Genomic DNA, 21756 nt, shown 5'->3' on the forward strand with positions numbered 1-21756 from the left:
TTTTGTAACCTCTCCTTTTCACGCCGTTGTCTCACAAGGACCAGCTCGTTCCACTCATTGCTCAGTTCAGTGTTGCTGCTCTGCTTGGTAAATGGTCCGATAATGTGTTCAGTCCATGGGCCGGCCAATCACTACCTGCAAGAAAACGGCTTTCCTGGGGTTCCTGTATAAGGTAAAGGTATACTGGGTCACTGCTGCTCGGATCAATACAAGTTTACGGCCTTGATCTATTGAGTTGGCTTTGCAGAAAATGGGAAACCAATGGCTTCATTCGAGTGAATTCATATTTTTTTGGAGAATGGATTTGGCATGCTGGTGGCTGTCTCCCTGAATAACTTATTTCCTGGGCTTTGAAAGAGAACCCTGAGGACCGTCTCACAAAAGACTTATAGTGCTGCAAACATCATTTCAGTGCAAAAGAGAGTAGCAAACCAGGACTAACCTTGCTAAGGTGATGCTGATTAGAATGACATAGCCCGAGGCACCTGTCAAAGTTTGGGGGAGTCTTGACGACACTTGTGGCCCCATCACTCTCAAATACTTCTTGTGATTGTGGAGTCAACCATAAAATACAAAATGTTAACTCCCTGTTATTTAATTCTTTATTCTATTAATCAAATTCTACTGATTCAAAAGACATTCATCTTTGGGGCAGTGGGGACATGATGATTAGAATTTTTACAGATCGTCATTATTACCCTCAAGAATACATGTGAGGAATCATTTTGAGGAAAGTGACATTTGCAAATCGACCCCCCTGATTTGAGTAATGTCACAGGATCGTATACAAAGTAAAGCTGGAGCCACTCAAGCTGTGGGAACATACAGGTGTCACTCTCACCGGAAGGCCACTTGGTCTCAGGTGAAATCCTGTCTGACACTTGAATGCACACAGGCCTGCCTGCATGATAGATGCTCTTTAATGAGACAAATGATCACAGCCAATTTGAACCAGAAGAGTGACTTTAACCCGCCCGATTAGGCCCATTACACAGCTAATCATAAAGTCGAAATGAGTGTTTATGGTCTCAATGTTGTTCCAACAAAGTGCATTTAATATGTTTATCTTCTCCACTTTAGCACTGCTGTTTGGATTTTGTACACTAATACTACCTATAACAATATGTGTAATGTGTGACAATGACTTGACAGTTGTGGGGACTTTTTATTCGTATGATAGTGAGTAATAGAGAGTTTATCTTCATTGGCTGCAGTGAATTGAGAGACAAAAGCAAAACATCCACTCAGTTCTGATGAATGAATAGTTGATTGACAGGTAGATAAAGTTAACACGGTCCTCCAGCTGCTTTATTCATATAGATGTAATAAATTCTGTTGCCTATAGCAAAGGGAACATAAGGATCTTTAAAAAAAAAAAAAACGTTTTACAAGAAATAAAAATCCAACAGAAATAAATCGGCTTAATGGACAGAATTAGAGGGGTCTGAATCCAGGGTAGGATTAAGAAAAATTGTGTGAAATAAAAGAGCGACTGCTCAGGAATGACTGTGCGTCTGTCTGGAGGGCGGGAGAGAGAGCGAGGGAGAGAGAGGAAAGAGAGAGAGAGAGAGAGAGAGAGCGGTGACTGAGGAACACATTTTCATCCAAACCTTTCCGTTTTTTTTCCCAGAGCCTGTCTCTGCTCCGCGGCTCAGCGCAGCTCCCTATTGTTTAAACTGGAAGGAGGGAAGAAATAAGAGAAGAAGAGAAAAACCACCCAAAATAAGACTGGGCTTGTGTTGTGTTATCGCAGCCAGTGAGTCATTTCTTTGATCTGATGCACGGTTTTCGCCGCTCTGAATGCTGTATTCATTGTCAACTTCTCCGATTTCTCCACTTAAGACTTGAGCTGCATCATGAATAGTTTGGGGGCACCTTTCAATCGCATACCTCTGGAATGGTGGGGATTACACGGCCGAAACCCGGAGAGCATGTAAACGCAGATGGAGTTTGGGATTTATTGCAAAATAAGGGAAAGATGACCGTCTTCTCATTGTGCTTGCTCCTGTGCGCAGATCTACTGGATTTAGCCGTCGGTAAGTCTGAACCCTGCCATATTTTCCACGTATAGTGTGTGTGTGTGAGGACGCTCTGGCAGCCCCATCCGCGCCGCGCGTGGGGTCTAACAATAGCCTAACTGTCAATGAGTTGAGTGATTCATGCGTGACAGTGAAATACTAAGTAGCCGTTAAAAGGACAGCCGGATGGAGGCGATCGGTGCCATGCTCGCCTCATGCCAACTTTCCCTCTACGCCTGACCAAGTGGTGGAAGAATCAGTGGATGTATATGTTGGGATGCAGCGCAGGTTACACAATGCGTGGTGTCAATGTGCAATAAAGGAAAGAAGAATAAGAAGGGGGGCAGCAGGAGGCCTGGCTGTGTATTAAGTCTTAATTCATCTGCATTGACTATCACGAGCAGCATGCATGACAGCACCTCCACTTCTGAGCAGCACACAACTACACTATGCTGAAGCGCGCTGCTATAGGCGGTCTGCTCACCGCGGTGTGTTTGCACATGAGACAGCGAGTGAGCCCAACATAGTTGTTGCTTTGAAAACCGTCATTATTATTATTTTTTTTTTTTTTCAATGTGTGTATGTGTGTGTTCCTGGCTTCCTACGGTCTGCTCTGCACAGCGGTGGCATCAGTGTCGCGTGAATTTCTTTCCCCCCATCCTGACGCTGACATGTTGAGATGTTACAGCTGTGAAAGGAAAAAAAAAAAAGACAACAGCATTCATCATATTTGTTGTTTCAAGAGGGCGATTGGGTGAATGATGAGACTGTCTTCTGTTCTGTGGTTGTCTTTTCCTCTTGTGGCAGGCAGTGCTAACGGGATGGGGTGGTGGTGGTGGTGGTGGTGGTGATAGAGGGGTTGTGCTGCAATTATAGGGAAAAGCCACAATTATTCAAATATTTGCCACAGATAAGGACCTTGTGGCACTGGCAGTGAGTTGGACACCGTTCCCTAGCTGCCACGCTCATCCTCACATATGGTCCCCGTGGCGTTCTGCAGGGGCATTTCATTCCCTACATGGTGTCATACATCATAAAGAGCTTTGCTTTACAACACTGCATAGCAAGCACTTCATTCCTTTTCCTGAGAAATGTGTGTGTGTGTGGGGGAGAAAAAAAAGTCTGTCTGTACAGCTGCTTCTCATTCAGCTGGAGTTAGGCTCATAGACTGGCTGCACATGGCAACACAGTGTTTGAAGGACTTAAGATGAGAGTTCACTCCCAGCTACAACATCAGAGCAATGCAACATTGCAAACTAACCTGTTAACTCTTCTCTGCTTGCTGAGGATTTTGTTGTTTTGAAGTGTGTTTGACCCGTGCTGACCCATATAGGAAATCATTATGTCAGCTGGGCTTAACATAAAGTTAAGTTACAAAATGCCTCAGGGATGCTGGACTACACAGCAGCCTTGCCCTATGTAAAGTATTTAGGAGAGTCACGCTCGTTTGAATTGTTCTCAACAGCTTAGGTTCCTCCGCTTTCATGAGATATTTGCAGCTGAGTGACTTGTGAGATGTGTGCAGTGGTTTACACTGATCACAGCGTAAAAAAATAATGAAAGGTAGTATTGAGCAAATCAGCTGGCAGGGCGCTTTTTGGTGGCTTTTGTTGTCAGGTAACGGAAATAGATGCGTGCCATGCTGCAGATAGATCTTACGTCTCCTTTATGGTCTGACATTGTATTTTATTTTATTTTTTACCCTAAGCTGTTTTCTTTATATAAACTAACGTGTTCTGTCTTCTGGATATCACACTTGATTCAAGCCAGTATACAATTTCCCAGTGTATGTGTGTTTTCCAATTTCAGTGTGTCCACCGGTGTCTTATTGAATAGATTTTCCCGAAGTGAGGCTGTGTGGTCAGTGACTCCTCTCTCGTCTTTATCTTAAAATGTCATGCATTCTTATTTTCCCCAACAGTGTCTCTCCTGTCAGCATTTCTTTGGGAGAAATGATGCATACAGTTTCTCATTTTAGACTGAAACTTTTTGTCCTCTCGGTTAACTTGTGGCCCGTGCACCATCGCTCTCAGCCAGATGTGCTGTCTCCTTTTTTTTTAAAATAAAAATCTTTTTAGAAACACAGCCTCCTGCTTAATGCAGCTGTGCTTATAGCTAGCCCCGGCTAGTGAAATACAGTAGTTCAGGATTTATATTTGGCTATTAAGCATGTCACCGCACCAGTATTTCCAGAACAGGCTACATATTCAGCAGCTCAGAACTTATTGTTTTTCCTGGAGTTTTTTTATTTTTTATTTTTTATTTTATTTTTTTAGAAAACAACAACAACAAATGTTTAATGCACGTTCTTCATGTATTTACTATTTGTGTAGTTCAGTAGAGTGTGGTGACTAAATGTCTTTCCCCAGACATGCAGGTTGGTTGTGCACTGAGGAATTGCAATTATTTCCTCCTGTGCTACTGGCACAGTTACATGTCCACGTTCACAGCATGTGGCTGTGTCTTTAACCTCTGGTGCACTTGTTACATCTGATTGACTTTTGCAGCATCAGTGCAGACACACCATTATGAAGATTGATCCCACTGGACTGCTTACCCTGTAGGTCAAACAGTCATATAGAAATCAAATCTGATCCAACAGAGATGGACACCATTGGATGCTGAATTGGCAAGAAAAAAAAAAGGCTTACCATTTAACGTCTTTTTTTGCTTAATTAAAAAAAAAAACAAGGGTAGAAATATTTTACAAGGGGTTATGTGTCAGACCATTTCTTGCACCCCCCTGAAGTATTTACTGGTTGTCTGGCATCTTCACAGTAGCATCAGGACAAGCAAATTAGGCTTGGTTTTAGCCAAGAAACAGTCTGGCACACAAAACCACAACTTAACATTTTATGACTTTGGATTTTCTACAGATTACACTCACAAAATACAAGATCTTGGCCAGTGGCTACAGCCTTATACTGCATGAACAAGGCACTGTATCAGATAGCTGTAAAAATCAATGTGGTAATAGCTAACGCATTCATGCGTATTGCTTTCAACGCCACTATTTTTTTCATGTGCGATTAACACAGGTTTTTGTTATATCGAACTTTGGCCCGACCCATAGTTTGAATCAGTTGCCGCCGGAAATCAGGAATCAGCTCACAGTCTCAAGCTAAACTGTCTCCAATGGTTACTGTTTGGATGGCACCGCGATGGATGATTAAAACAAACCAAAAAAAAAAAAATACTGTGAATGGCAAGTTCAGCAATTAAGTCCTGTCAGATGGCTCTGTTGACATTTGCAGTTACAGCCAAAAAATATCCTGTTAAGGAACACTTTGAACAAATACGCTGTGCGATGAATCAGATTAAAGCAGAAGTAAGCGGAATGTTTGTGTTAATATAAGTCTTAAATAGTTATATCTTCCGACAGCAATCACTTACATAGAGTGTTTGGTCCGAAACACGGGTCTGTCAGTCACTCTGCTCTGCTGTAAGCCGAGGAGAAAACTTCTTGTATACTTCCTTGTATCCTACAACCTTTATCCAATGAGGAGAGAGAACGGCATGAAGGGCTGTGTGTGCAGCCAAGGGATGCGCGTGAATGTGGTGACGTAGGGACGAGGACCAATAGATCCATGATGAGGGCGGGGGCTGCTAACTCCATCGGCTGACAAAAAGTTAGCCATAACGACCGGATCGCTTACTTCTGCTTTAACTATAGGCAGCATGTGATTAATTGCTATCAAGTGTTTTAATCAGTCAAAATCTCATTTATTCATTCATTTATTAACAATGTCCAGTAGTTTGCTGTTGTTGTTGTGGTGGTAGTGGTCAGTTGGTGCAACAACATAACAGTCCACATTTACACTTAAGCTAATAACTGTTATCAGGGGGCAACTGCAGTACCCTGATGTCTTGACACTGAAGCAACAACTGTGTGAAGCAGATTATCTGATGGTTCGACTTCATCCAGGTTAAATGACCACAGCTGCTCTGATTCTTGCTGCTGTTCAAGAGATGGTTCACTGTGATGGGCCACATTTTTGACTTCTTGTTGGCTACAAACAAACACGCACCAGAGAATTGAATTGGACAAATACGGTTGATGGAAGATGCTCTTTCCTTCTTTTGTTCTTTCTTTCTTTTTTGGCCTTACACGCTTCACCTCCACCTACTTCTAAAAGAACTCTAATAATAATTGGCACATGATAGCATTACCATCTGTATTACTCTGCTATTAAGGGAAGAGCAGACTTGCTCCACAGAGCTTCACAGAGATTTCTTTAAGCGATTAAGAACTATAGATATGGATGTTCAGAAGTTGAATTGAAATTATATTAAATTGCTGCTTTTTGAAGCCTTTTTTTCTCTGGTAAGAGTAGCTTGCTTGCTTTTTCACTGCTGTGGCCTGGGCTATTTCATAAGATCAGTCTTACCTATTAGAAATCAAAGTATCTCTAATGCTGTATTATATTTCCCTTTCATTTTCCTTTTCCTTTTTTCCCACAGCAAGCTGTGGATGAAGTGTCTTCCACAGTAGCATTAGCCATGTCCTCCTGTATAATTATTACTGGATATGTTTTTCTTGAAAGCTACATGAATAATATTCCTTCTTGTTTACCCTTACAAGTGATAATTTGCTGTCCAGTGCAATCAATTATGCGTCTTTCCTTAGATGCAATTTTTTTTAGTAAATCTTGTTTTAATGTTTTCACAGTTAGTGTTACAGTGAATTAACAAATAAAATGTCCTAGGGTAAATGAATGCCAACGAAAGTTGGAACTGCTGTAGGTGCAGGTCTGAACAGCTGCCTATGGGTGCAAAAAGCAATGCAGTAACGCTCTGATTTTTTTTTTTCATGTACATCAGGAAATGGGACAGGCAGACTCTAGTGATTTACCACCAGTAGAATCTGGTAGAAATATTACACGGATAAGGAGTAAAATAATCAACGTTCATGGACTCATGTTCACTGTGTCAGAGGTCAAAGGGATACTGAGCATTATGGGAGCAGACTTATACAGCGCCGTCCAACCCACTGCAGCTGCTGCTGTTGAGTTGTTGCTGCTCAAAATGCAGAATGAGAGAAAATATAGAAACATATACTTGTACAGCTACAGGTGGCTGGTGGTAAAATTATAGCGTGGCACTCAACTAAACATGACATGGCATGCCTGCAAGAGACTTACTATAGGCTTTATTTTGAATCTGCCACAGATTAAAAAAAAAAAAAAAGTGTTTCATGTCATGTATTCCTTGAACGCAAGTTTATTTTAAGCCTCTCTGTTCCAGCTGCTGAATAAAGCATCTAAGAAAATGTCTTGCCTCCCACCATGGTGTTGTAGGTTGCCTTGTAGATTGTGGATCATAGCAGTATTGACAGATTTCACAGGCACTGGATCTGATGTTAGATCTGATGGTTTCCGGTACACTGCGACTGTCTGCTACTGATGGCTGGTCTTCGCTCACAGGAAGTGAGAGGAGATACTGGCTGGAAAATGGGTTGTGGTTATGCCACTATCTAACAATCACCAGGCTTTGCATCAGCACTGCAGCTTTCAGCTGTTATATAAAATGATTATGCGCAGATTAGGAGCTGTCTTCATTGCTTTGTCTTGCTGTTGTTTGCTCGGCCGGCCGTTGTGACTGTTAAAATAAATGTATTTAGGACCACCTTTCAGCATGTACCCCTGTTAGCAGGAGAATAAGGAGAGTGGAATAAGTATAAAGCGTGATCCTGCTGTTTGATTTATTTGCTGATTTATTGCTCAGACTGTTTTTGGTTCACCCAGAATAACCTATGGTTCAATGCTCAATGCAGCACTGTTGAGATAGATTTACCATTTAAAATCACAATATCCTCTGCAGCTGATAGGGTCCCATTTGTCTTAAAACTCTATTATGTATTCTGCTGATATCTCTGATGCGACAGTGGGACCACTATTCTACACAATGAGGTATTTGCAACAGCGTGCAGCTCACTCGGTCCCACTGACATGTAAGACAAGACTGCTTTGCATCTCCGGTTGACCTCTTCCACTCACTGAGAGGAGGAGCACTATGCAGAAGTGGCTGCACTGCATCTAATAGCCAGAATGCAGGACTTTTGCAGCACAGGTGTACGACTACCAATTGTTTCCTTCAGTGATCACCTTCAATTAAAGTATAACTTTTATTGTGTTCACCTCTTAGTCTGAATCTTTTGTAACTTGAAATCCCATTTAATATGATGAAAGAGCCATATTAAAACTTGAAACAGGTTAGTGACCCAGAAATTGCACCTTTTGTTGAAGAGCTTCAGCCAGCTTTGTGCATGTAGACCACTGTGCTAAAAAATGAAAAAGCTTTTTTTCCGAGAAATCCAAATGACCTGAAATAGTCTTTGTGGCGTAATGCGGTCCCCGCAGAACTCCCAGTGAACATTTGAAGTGTATTATTTGATTATTAAGTAGAGGAGTTTAACTGATTTGAGTCAAGCACATCTTAATGTGACATATTTCTGAGTGAAACGGAATGGGTATGAGATATAATAACAAGAGGGATTTAGCTAAATCTAGATTTGATTGGATTGCTCACAGGTGGGTGTGGTTTAGCGAGTATAAAGCGACTGTTGGCCCAATGTACCCTCACTTTAGGCCAGGAGGAGGACAGTGAGGGAGAGATTTATACAATGAGTCATAACTATGCTCTTTTGGAAATAGACCTGTGACGATAACAAATTTTGCTGGACGATATATTGTCCCACAAAAATTATTGCCGATAAACTATATTAGTGTCAACATTTTTTGAGAACAAATTAACCACTAATATAATAATAGTATTTAATAATAATGCAAGTAGACCCTTTCAAATGCAATAAACTTTTCTTTTACCATTGTAATTGGAATGGCAAAAGCTTTTAGAGTATACTATCCTAAACAAACAAAAAATAATAAACAGTGCAGTGCAGCTCTTCTGTCCTGTTCACATCTGAAGCTTCACTTTTCATTCAAACAAACTAATGTGACTGCCACAGTTGTTAGATTTCATCAATGAGACCAGCATTTATCTCCTAAAATGTATTTAACCAGCCGGCGGTAAACCTCTAAAACCCTGCTGGTAACTTAAATTACTCGACTTCGTTTTCTCCCCCGGGATGACGACGGAGGTTGACCGCCCCATGAGCTCAGCAGAAAAAATGTATTCTGGGAAACAAAGATCCTGGATGACTGACAAGAGGGTTCACTCCGTTCATTCTGCTATGGAACAAACGGCCCAGGTGTCGAGACCGATGCACAGAGTGAAGCTTCTTGTCATCCAGCCTGTTTGGAGGCCAGAGACGAGGAAAACAAATACATGATGCGCACATGGCAATATATCGAGGCCGGAAAAATTATCGAGTTCATTTTCATTTATCGTGCAATTAATTGATTTATTGATTATTGTCCCAGGCCTATTTGGAAATATAACAAAGGTCCAAACACACTCCTTTGACCCACACACATATATTTACTGTATTGGCTAATGGTCAACAGTTTAAGGTAGTTGTCCCAAATCAATGAATGTACAGTTTCTGACTATGTTCATATGTTCACTGCACCAGATGCTTTAACCATTGTGCCATATCTGTCCTCGCCTTATTGCCCCTTGATAAGAGGAAGAACTTTCCTTTTACAGTATGTATCCTCCTATATGCAGTCATGCTCCAAACCATCAAATGATAAAGCCTGTGATTATTAGAGACAACGACAGTGCAATTCAAAGAGCACACTAACTTTTCTTTCTGCCCCTGAAGTCCTTCATACACAGATGTGGGCAGGCTTGCTGATGTCTTTGGCTTGTGTGGGAGTTTGAAGCAAGTCTGATTCCCTTAGCAGCTGGTGGTTTGCAGAGATAGAGAAAAGAGTAGAGGAGCTTTGCTCGGAAAGGTCTCCCAAGACGGCCTACTCGGAGAAAGTATACCATCCCTGTCTGTGATCTAAAGTGAGCAATACATTGTTGTCAGCTAGTGTCATATGTTTCCTTGCCAGAGCTGTTATCTGCAAACTGTATTTCATATCATTTAAGTTTCAGAGCCATATTCCTGTGAAATTAGCAGCCAGCATAAGCAGGGATTTCTTGACAGGCTTTATCAGCAGTTTTACCATATTCTCCTCTCACTGTTTTTCTACATGCTAATGTGGATTATGTGATTTTGCTTATCGTGTTCAAACATGGCTGCTGAGTAATAACAATTGCTCTGCCACTGTGTCCTAACATTAGCCTCCTTATTAGAGACTTTGAGAAGTGCCTTGTACACTATACATGACACTTATCTCTGCATTCATGGTTCATCACAGGGGGCTTAAGCTTCCAGGAGTAACACTGCTGTACCGAGATGTGATTTATTTTTCACGTTCTTTTTGCAGGTTACTTCCTTTTTGCAAGCATTGAGCATTTTTTTGTGGGAGCAGAATTATTCAATGTCATTTTGACCTCAGTTTGAAAAGATAAGACACTGGCTGCCCTTGCGTTTTTCTGTGTTAGCATACACTATGTACAGTGTATCAAGGTTATGTCATAAAGAAACATGGATGGGTCAGCATGACTTGCATTAGCACTAAAATATACCAAGCCTGAGATAAGATTAAAGATAATGTATTTGTCTGTTAAAAGGAAAGGACTAAAACTGTAAGATCAGGAAAACTAACACCTTGCATCTTTTCATTATGAGATTTTAGAGATATTTTATTCCTCATACTAGGGCTAACCAATTAATCTGACTTTCATTGTCATCACGGACAACAACAATGGTGGACTTCCGTCAGGTCCCTCGGATACAGCGCTTGAAACGCGTCCACACAGCATTGATTGGCATATTTGTACTAGCACAAGTTCTCGTGTTTAGTTGACTTGCAGTGTTTCAGCAGGTTTGTTTATAGTGCACAAGCTTTCCACTCTTCTCTGTTTTTGGTGTATTTGTGTGGCAGTGTTAAAGTGCCACTACAGGCTTGGCAGAGGTACTACATCTTATTGAGTCTTTTTCAGAAAGATACAGGAACTGTATGGTATGCTCACCAGAATATTTGCTTATCGCAAGTAATATCTTCATCGCAATATTGAACAGTTTGCACGTCGGACATTTTGCTGATATCGTGCAGGCCAGTTAATACTGTTCAACCCCAATAATTACATGTTTTATTTAAAATAGGCTTTGAGACTCTCTTCTGAACTGACTGAGGTCAAATAAAAATAAAGTCGATTTCAGCTAAACACTCAGACACCAAATCCCACAAGGTTGGATGCTGTTTCCGTAGTTACAAAAAGTACTGACGGCTCGTTTTTGGAATACCTGCATTGTGCTTTTTGTCAGTGGTTTGTGCACATTGATGCATTTTTTTTTTTTTTACATTTTGGGGTTTTCATGCCTTTTTATTATTGGAGAGATAATAAATCAGGTGTAAGAGAGAGAGGGGCAATGACATTGAGGCAACATGACATCGTTGGTTAGGACTTGCTCTATGTGGTGAGCCCACAGATCACATTATTGAAATGGCACCTAATAAGAAGTAATAAAAAAAGGCATTGAAATCGTAATTTCATACAATATCTCCTGAATCTCTGTAAATACAAGTATAAAGAGAAGGTCGACACCTTCTATTTGTAAAGTGCCTTGACAGAAATCACATTGTGAATTGGTGCTATATAAATGAAATTCACTTCAATATAACATAAGACCACTATCTCCTCCTGTATTCCCTGTTGAGGTTGACATTAAACCATTGTGAAATATGAAACCAACAATGCTTTAAGGCCAGATATCCCAGGCGTTTACTCCTAATTTATATCCCCCTTTTACACTTCCATCCACTCTCACTCTCTAGCAGCTGTAAATATCCCAAATCACTACCTTTTCAGTTTGATTCTTCCATTTCTTATGTCTAGAGCTGTTCAAAGCCATCTTCCAGGCAGTGAATGCAGCATCGCAGAGGTTTCATGAAAAGTCCAGATTAGGCATGAAAAAGGGAAGAGATGGAAAAGAAGGAAAAAAACCCTCTAATCTGCACATTGACGTCACTCTGGATGGGCTGAAGCTGTGCAGATGGGAGTAAGGGAGGATTGTGTGGGCTATGCATCTTATGACAACAGATTATTTCCTTTTTATGCACACTGGCTTCCTACACATGAGCCACAGAGAGACTTTCTTCCCCTCGGGACAACATCCCTACATTTTCTACATCACCAAAATAATTTTTACAAAAATCACAAAGACATCATTTTCCATCACAGGAGCAGGTTTTAGTGAAGTTTTACAGACAGCCACCCTGCGATAGGACGGGTCTCTCTGTTTATCCTTTAACGTCTGTCATTTACGATAACATTTATCAACAAACCTTTGATCCGCTGCGGAACTTGTCATGCAAGTTCAGAGAATTAATCTCCTGAACACGTGACGAGAATTACACAGTGATAGAAACTACTGTTGCGCATGAATCATGTAGCCGTCTTTAGATATGATTGTTTTACTTGACTGTTTTTTCAAGATGAAGCTTAACAGTATGAAGCTGCTTTATCTTCTAGGGTGATTACACTTAACTTTTTTGCCACTCGCTCTTTCACTCTGAATTCTTGTATGAAGCAAAGATGATCTAATTTATTCTCTCCCAATAAAACTGTCAGCGTTAATTCAACTCGGAAAGTGATTGTGGACCAGGACGTTTTTACCTGCTAGCTCTCAGTTACGGCGCTATGTTCTCAGGGGAGCTGAATACATTATGTTTCAGTGTAGTGGCTGAAATGACTCCAGAGTGTTTGGTGGCTTGTGTTATTGTTATGCTTGGAGGAATTAACCTGTAGTATGAAAGTACTGCATGCAACGTGGGGTCATGGTGTAATTCTCTCCTCTTCTGACTGCAAGCTCTTAAGGCAATATATTCCCAAAGATGTTTACTTTAACAAACACTAGTACTTAACCTTTACATACTGTGCTGTAGTTGTCTTTGCATAGCTGTGCACTTATTGCACAAGGTTATCTTTTTTTTTCTTCTAGCCATTAGACAGTAACTGAAGAGATTATTTCCTTTCAGCTGTCAGTAAGCCTTTCTGGTCATGTCTTTTGTTTTACAGCAATGGCAGCAGAGGGAACAACCCCTCGTGCTCCTTGAACTTGCTGGAACCACCAGCTGGTGCAAGTCTTACAGTTTGTTGCTGTGTTTTATGTAAAATTTTCACAGTGCAAAAATATAGACAACAATCTGCTGCATTGCTTTTAAGTCTTACCCCCTGCAGAGATCTGCAGTCTTGTAAACTGTAACCCCAAAATTACCTTTGAAGCATTAGCATTGTAGCTCGCCATGTTGTTGTTATTGTTGTATAAGACAGGCAGGAAAAATCCAGCAGCATATGAGCAGATGACAACTTTTCTTAAACATATCATGTGGCAAAATGAGGTTGACTGGTGATATGGTGACTGTCCCTGCCACTTAATGTCATGTGTGATATGTCATCAGAGCCTGAGAGGCTGCACAGCTGGAGAGGATCGCCTCAGCATCTTAGCAGTTCTGTCTCCCTTAATTTATCACGTCTCGAAAGAGTTTGATTTTATTTCAGTTCATGAGTAATAAACCCTCCACAGGTGTATCTGACAAATGCTCTCTTGCTATTATATAATCCCTTTTCAACTGAATTTCTTTCACTGTGGTTCATCCACTAGATTATATTAATTGAAGCTTCTTTCTACAGACCAGTTCCATTGCAAGGACAACACAGTCTATAAATGTGTCACTGTCACTTCCACAGTCTAGAGTTGTTGCACTCAGTACCGTCTTGGTCTCAATTTCATGGTCTTGGTCTTGTCTCGGAATCGACTGAATTTTTTACTCGGTCGAGCTGAACTCTGGATTTTATGTCAAGACCAGTCAAGACCACAGCTGCTTTTTTAAAACCACAAATGTGTGAAATTCCCAAATTAAAATGTAACCAATAAAGTATTTTATTTTGAAAAGTGTTGACGCTGCCACCTGGCTGCCTCTTACGTGCCAAAGAGGAGAAGAAGAGGGAGAAAGGAGGGCACCGGTAGAGATGTCGTCGAAGTCATTAATCATTTGATTTTCTTATTCAAACCACAAATAATTTATTTGTATGTTTTTGTTTGAAATGACGGTAAAAGTTCGACGTCGTCCCAGCTGTCTCGGCAAATGTCACTTTACAAATGTTACACTCGACGGAGTGTTTTTTTCTTCCCTGTTAACTTAAGCCTGTTACACACATATACTAAAGAAAATCTGGCTGATTTTGGCCCGATTTTTCTCCTTCCGACCGCGAATTAGATTATCCTGTGATGTGAGGTGTGTTATGAGTCAAATACTCCAGATAATCTGCTTGGAGAACGGTTGGAGCCGACAATCGTAAATATTAGACATCAATATTTACGATTGTTGGGACCGTTTTTATCTAAAGTCGTCTTGTGTGTGGGAGAAGCCGACAATCCTGAGTCACAGACTCCGCGGAATGTGATGTGATAGTGAATGTAGCCAATTAAGACGCAAGCTGACTGAAGAACAGAGGCATAGCAAACCATAGGTGTATTACATTAACTCACCACTTTTAACATGAATCATTTTGGAAAAAGTACAAAAAATCATGTAGGCTATTTGTTTTGTTTTTTCATCAGAGAATCACCTTTCAAGTGTTCTTCATACATTGGTTGTTGACTGATTGCTGCTTTTGAAAGCACAATGTAAAAAGGGGGAAGTACTTTCTACTGCAGGCTGGTTGGCCTTGCCAACAGTTTGAAATAAATGTATTTTTCAATATGAAAAATAGACTAATGCTTCTGTTTATTCTTCTTGATCTCGGTCTTGGACTTGGTCTCGCCCCTCCTTGGTCTTGGTCTTGACTCGGTCTCGCCCCCTAAAAGTCGTGGTCTTGTCTTGGTCTTGGTATGCTCTGGTCTTGGTCATGACTTGGCCTCGGGTTAGGTGGTCTTGACTACAACAGTACCGCAGTCACAGTATCTGAAAAAACAAAGTAAAACTGTATTCATTATCAGTCTCCTACACCGAGTACAGACATATTTACCTGTTGGAATGACTCACTATTAGCTTTACTGCTGCTGTTGATACCTGTATATTCACAACCATTCAACATAATTTAGTCTTTTATTACTGAGAGCATAAACCATACTACCAACGACACTCTCACCTTCTACTGACGGGTAAGGCTAAGCGTTTTTTTTTTATTTCAAGCTCTATGTCATGAAAATATTTGGTGTACCAATGTGTGGGAGTCGATTCTTCTCTTTGTAGGCGAAAGAAAAAAGGATTTTGATTTCAGAGAATATCACTCTGGAGAAATCTTTCAGAAGTTGTGAAATCCTGGTGTTTTTGTGCTTTTTTTTCCCCCTGTGAAGAAAATAGTTGTGCATCATGTAATATTCCATCCCTTGACAATGGGTGGCCAAGCCTAACAGCCTGAGAAACTCATTTATCCCATGTATTATTAGAGCTCTCACTAGGTTGCAATTCTCCACATCCAGACTGTAATGAAAGTGATGAATATGAAGTGGGAATAGGGAGAAGGAATGCTTGCGCCAAAATCTTTGGCTCTGACGTGGCAGAGTACAGTCAGCCCTCGGCCATGGATCAAGTTTGTGCTGAAACACCCCCAATGGATTGTACTTAATCAGACTTAGAGAGCAGCACGGGGAAGTGATGGTAATAGGGAATGGGAGTAGGAGGAAAACAGCCTGGAGAGCTGTGCACTTTAAGTGTGTAATAAGTAGATTGGCAGACTGGGAATCTCTCTTTCTGAGCTTTGGTCATGAACTAAAACTAAACTCTTGACTCAGTCAAAGTTGTTGACAAAAAACGATAGTCTTCCTGATGACGATTGTTGCCTGGGGCTCGCTGAGGTTCTGTAGTGTCTCCTCTGCATCCTGTGGAGGTCTCAAACTGACGGCATCCACACTGGTGCAGATCAAGCTATTTTTACCAGATGCAGGCCCTTAAAGCCCAATCAATTTTGTGCATGAGTGAACGGTCAGTGTATCTTTTGGTCATTGGATTTTCTTTTGATGAATGGGAATTAAAAAACTTGGTTTATTTTCGTTTTGAAATGCAAAAAATAAAATTGAAACACAAAGTGTTCTTGTGGGTTCGTGTTTTTGAGTGTTTGATTTTCATGTTCTATCTCACATAACAAAAATAAAATCAGCAGTCAACAGATACAAATATACAGACCATATTTTTTTCCATATTTTGACACCGGATATTGTAATTTTCAAGGCAAGAGCGCCAGTGAGCACTATGGTACCTGTGTGTCTGTGGTTCTGTAGGCCAAAATCTACTCAGATATGATTTCAGACATACTGTAGCAAAACGAGGCCTGACATCTACAGAAATCTGTATGCATATCAGACCAAAGTGGGGGCAGAAGAGGAATTTCTGCAACAAGTTTGAGGAGATTTTAAGATGAAAATGGCATAAGCTTGAGACCTCAATGGACATCTGAGGTGGCAAAAGTTATAACCAAAATATGAACCTGCTATATTTCCCCTTTTCCATTCAACTTTGTATGTTTTGAGCGTGCGTGTGAAGAATTTGTCCCCTGCCGATGGGGGGGACAAACAGGTCTGTTGGGTAGGAGGGAGCTCAGAACTGGGCCCTCATTAAATTATGGAATACTGTTTCAAAATAGGCCTATTTGTGGAAAAAATAGCTATGTAATATTTAGGTTGGGGTGGGGGGGTGGGGATCCTAAGATTATCTTGTCCCATCTGGGGACTGATAGACCAGTCCGGACCGCAGTCTTGCCTTGTAAATGACGACTTCCAGTGTCAGAATATATATATACTGTATATTAGGGCTGTCAAACGATTAATTTTTCTAATCGCGATTAATCGCATTTTTTCCATAGTTAACTTGCGATTAATCTCTATTAAAAATATTATATATGGCGCTTTGGACTTTCAACACTCCAAAGTGTTATAATCTCTAGACAAACAACTTTTAGACCAGACCTAGTAGGCCTACCTAATCATAACACATGATGCATGAAACTCACACAGAATTGAAACGAATTGCATCCAGTGGAAATTGCCCTTTACTTTGCTACGTCTCTGCCTGGCCATGTGCATTTGTTGACAAAAAAGCCGTCAAAAAATCAATGGATGGAGCTGTGGATATATGTTAGACTGTGTATATTTGTGTAGCAACCAACTTGAAGGTGGCTTACCGCCACCTACTGGACTGGAGGTCCCACACTCCAGTCCTCCAGTCCAGCAGACAGAGGACAAAAGAAAATCCAATGACCAAAAGATACACTGACCGTGAACCGCACAGCTCAAAACAAATAAATAAAAGGCATAAGGTACTTTATTTGTCACATATACAGCTAGTACAGTGAAATTCTTTCTCTGCATTTAACCCATCCCTGGGGAGCAGTGGGCAGCCACGGTGCAGCGCCCGGGGACCAACTCCAGATTATGAGCCAGTGCCTTTGGTCAGGGGCGCTGACTGGAGGATCGCTCTTGATTGATACACATGCACTTACAGTGCATAACAGCGAGCAAGAACCCTGTTCTGTCACTTATGAGATACTGTGCAGCAAGGTTATTATCGTTAACGAAAACGAAATGAAGAAAACTAGAATTGAAAAAACATTTTCGTTAACTGAAATAAATAAAAACTATAATCAAATGAAAAAACGATAACTAACTGAAACTGTATTGTGTGTTTACAAAACTAACTAAAACGTACTGAAATTACAGATACAATTCCCTTAGTTTTCGTCTTTGTCAATTTCGGATTGATATGAAATCGATTCAGGCATAGGCGCCGATTCCGTGGCTGCTCCGGTGCATCCACTGACCAGGTTGAGCCACCAGATGCGCATTTCTCCGTGCCGCGCCTCGGCCCCTCAACTGTGTGTCTGTGGGTATGTGTAGGCTATGTGTAGCCCGTATGTGTGTGTAGCCTGTGTGGATTTTGTGTGTTAATCATTCTCGCGCTCATGAATAAACACACGAGCCTGGCACAGAGGTGCGCGCTCTGGCGCATCTGGCACAATCGGTTAACGACACCGAAAGGAAACTGGCTCCGCTCTGCGGCTATTTCGCATCCGACGTCTATGTTAAGCACACGTTGTTATTGATATTGTAGCGTCCGACCCGACGTAACTACTACAACAACATAACGCAAACTTATCTGACAGCTCTCACTTCTTCCTCTGCTCCTCCTCACTCACTCACCTACACGCACACAGACACACACACACACAGCGGTCTTCCTCACACTCACCCCGGCCCCTCAGCTTCTCATCTTTCCTGCCTGGCCCGTACCATACACATTGACAGTCAGTCAGAAATCACACAACTTAAACATCATAACAAGAACAGTACTGCGGGGTCGCTACAATATTTTCAGCTGTCCAGTAGGCTATTGAGTCCCATTGCTACGTGGCATGATATGCGCAGCAGTGTTTGTAGAGCCCGGTTCAGGTGTGCTGTGTTCACTTTATGCTACTTTATGTTAAATACAATACAACATGTGAGGTAGGCTACTATAAGCCTATTGTTACTTTACTGTACTGGTATGTAAAAAAAAAAACTGCAGTAACTGAACACATTTGTTAAATGGGATCTTTTGAATTTTATTACACAATACCTGCTCTGATCTTTTTGAATCCTTCAACTAACAAATAACCCAAAGTATGAAAAAACTAAAACTAATACTAAAACTAATAAAAACTAAACTAAAACTAAGCGTTTAGAAAAAAATAACTAACTAAAACTAGAAAACCCGCTCTAAAAACTAATTAAAACTAACTGAATTAGAGAAAAATAAGTCAAAACTAAATAAAACTAAACTATAATTAAAAATCCAAAACTATATTATAACTTTGCTGTGCAGGTGTAAAGTGCAGCTGATTGTTCAGGATTCTTTTTTAACCTCAGTAATGGAGTTTTTATTCATGTGAGTGAAGAAGAGAGGTTGTCCGAACTTTTCTGTCCAACAGTTTGTTTCTATGGAGATCACGTAAAAAGCCACAACTAGTATATTGTGTCAGCATGCAGCCATTATATACTAGAGTGAAAGCTTAACCTTTAACTTAGTATTGGATTTGAATAGATTCAATAGATCCTGAATATCTCATAAGGGTGCTGTCCTTGTCAAAGTCATCTCATCAAGGTCGCATCATGTTTGTTTGTGTGTGTGTGTTTTTTACTCTTTTGGATTAAATGTTAGTTCCACACCTTTTTGGCAAAAGCAATGGCAAAGTTGAACTAGATTGCTTTCCTGTCATTTCAGCAGTTTGATTTACGCACCCACTCAGCTGCTCCGTTTCCTCCTGTGGCGGCCTCCTCCAACGGGAGCTCAACGTAACAGAAAGCTCACATTAGTCCTTGCCACAGCTGACTGAACATTAGGCTACATTCTGCAGGATAGTGAGACCTCCATCATGTCATAGTAATACTCAGGGATAGAAAACGGGATGCAGTCAGATTGCAGATTCAATAGAGTGTATTATCAGTTTTGTTTTCCATTTTATCTAATCCCCCTCTTTTTTTTCCCCCAAACCCAATGAATATGTATGCCTGGCCTCAATTTTACACAGCAACAGCACTGGAAATGAGAATATTTCAGTGCTCTTTGACTTCATTAAAATTCAGTGAAATGTCCCTAATATCAGATGTTGGACATCTGATGCCACGGCAACAAACCAGATGTTATGTAATTGAAAGTAACTCTGTGTTGCTTTTTATTTATTTATTTATTCCCCCATTTAAACACAGGCCAGCGTTGTGTTGGACAGCTGAGCACAAATCGTCGGGAGATTATCGCGTCACACTGACACTCTTTCTGTCATTTGGTTCGAGGGAAAGAACAAAGGTCGTCGAGGTCGTGCTTTAGATTCCTCCAGTCACATCATCATCACAGATAGCATGTAAAAAATAAATGTCAAAGCAGTTTATATGTAAATCATCTCCTTCTGGCATGATATATGCTGTGGGATTGGGAGATTTTTTTTTTTTTTCTAGAATGAGAATTTAGAATTAAAGGGTATTGCGAAGCAGACATCTGTCACCCTCCAGAGACAGAGTCTGGCAATGTATGTCTCATCCCCCTCTATCCCTCCTCTCCACCCCATTCAGCCACTCTCCTGGTGGGACCACACTGGCTGCTATCAGTGCTCAGGATAATAATCTCAGAATAAAGAGTAAAACCAATCGTGCCAGTTGTAGGACTGGACTATTCATAATTCCTGCTCTTTACCATTCCATCTGAGGCTACACACTGGTTAATATTAATCCCATTTTTAAGCCCCACCCATGAGGAAAGACATCAGCTGACGGATTATACCATACTGAGCCAGAAAAAGATCTGGCTGAAACAACACATTTATTCCATTGTTTACGATCCCGTGCTTGTGGGACACACAGTTAAAATAAGTGGAGATGACAATGATACGCCCACTGGAGATTTAAACAACACCTGCTCAGGTTAAATCCACAGCATGCCTCCATTTTAAATCATAGTCGTAAAGATAAACTAAGGCTTTATGATGAAAGCTCCTGCACAGGAAGAAAGAAGCACTAATTGTAGTAAGTTAACGCAACAAACAAATGTGAGGCATATCTCTTATTCCATTCATGGTATACATAATTATACACATATTTACATAATGTACACTAGTCACCATAAATAAAAAGGAGCAGGATGAAGAAAAACGTATAGTACCTGCCCCTCTCTATTGTTATAATTGCATTGGCTAACTATCAACACCAATATTATACTCTATTTCAAAAAAATAAAGATGATGAAACATATAATAGTAACAAGAAAACAAACAAACAAAATAGCAGTGGACACCACTCATCTATCTATCTTTTCTTTTCTTCCCTTCTTTTTCTCTTTCTCCTTCATTTTTGTAGGAGCTTATCTTTTCTTTTTTAAACATTTTCTTTAACTGAGATATACTTACACAACCTTTCAGTTCCTTGCTTTGTGAATGTCATAGTTTTACACCTGCAACAGAAATACACATTTGTTTTAAGCTTCGCCTTGCAAATGTATGTTTAAAATCAAGCTTCAGTCTGTTGTCCTCTTCCTCCAGTTTGAACAAGTTCTGTAATTTTTGAATAGCCCATAATATTTATAGTAGCCATTCTTCAAATGCCGGCATTAAAGAGTAACTGGAAGTCACGACACATTGCAGCACAAAGTGGCAGAGATTCACTTCAATTCTTAATTCTGTTGTTGTCATTAGAGCTCTTTTTTCTTGTCTGATGTGTATGATAAGGACTTAATACAACTTTATATCCCTCAGCTTCCTTCCTTCCCTCTAGGGATGCACTCAGCTCTATTGTTGTATGTTTATTGTTTTTAATTATGCAAACATTTCCTTCCCTTTATATTGGATAGATACGTAGTTGCAAGATAGGCCTGTAGATGGATCAATACAGATACATAAAGCACCATCCGCCTAGTTGACATCAGTATTTCAGTGCTGATTGCATCATACATGCATAAATATATATAGCATATAGCATTAAGGATCTGTTCCGTGAACACTGGATGGGCTGTACTTTTTACAGGCTGAACCAGAACTGTCTCTTTCACCCAGTCCTGCATTTGCATTTACTGGTGAATTGGACACAGCATCTCACAGCTAATGAGTCAAAATGCTGTGGGTCCACAGTAACAAATTGCAAAAGTATTCCAAATGCCACATCCCAATGTCACTGTCTGATGTAATTACTGTACAGACTGGCCCACAGAAGGCAGAATGAAATACATTTTCTTTATCTATTAATTCATTTCAACTT

General features: G+C 40.5%; 1 protein-coding gene across 2 annotated transcripts in view; it reads left to right on the plus strand.

Moving 5' to 3' along the window:
* Positions 1 to 1521: 1521 nt before the first annotated feature.
* The window catches only part of igsf21a (immunoglobin superfamily, member 21a), a 213662-nt gene continuing 193427 nt past the window's right edge, over positions 1522 to 21756 (plus strand). Inside the window, exon 1 of one of the 2 annotated variants that reach the window (XM_085777790.1) lies at positions 1522 to 2036. In XM_085777790.1, coding sequence (XP_085633916.1) covers positions 1898 to 2036 — 139 coding nt within the window. In that variant the 5' untranslated portion in view covers positions 1522 to 1897. The remainder of the gene's footprint in view (positions 2037 to 21756) is intronic. The other variant, XM_085777789.1, reaches the window with a different exon arrangement.

This window comes from Trachurus japonicus, chromosome 5 (genome assembly GCF_045865225.1).
Source record: "Trachurus japonicus isolate A0001 chromosome 5, Traja_1.0".
NCBI lineage: Eukaryota > Metazoa > Chordata > Actinopteri > Carangiformes > Carangidae > Trachurus > Trachurus japonicus.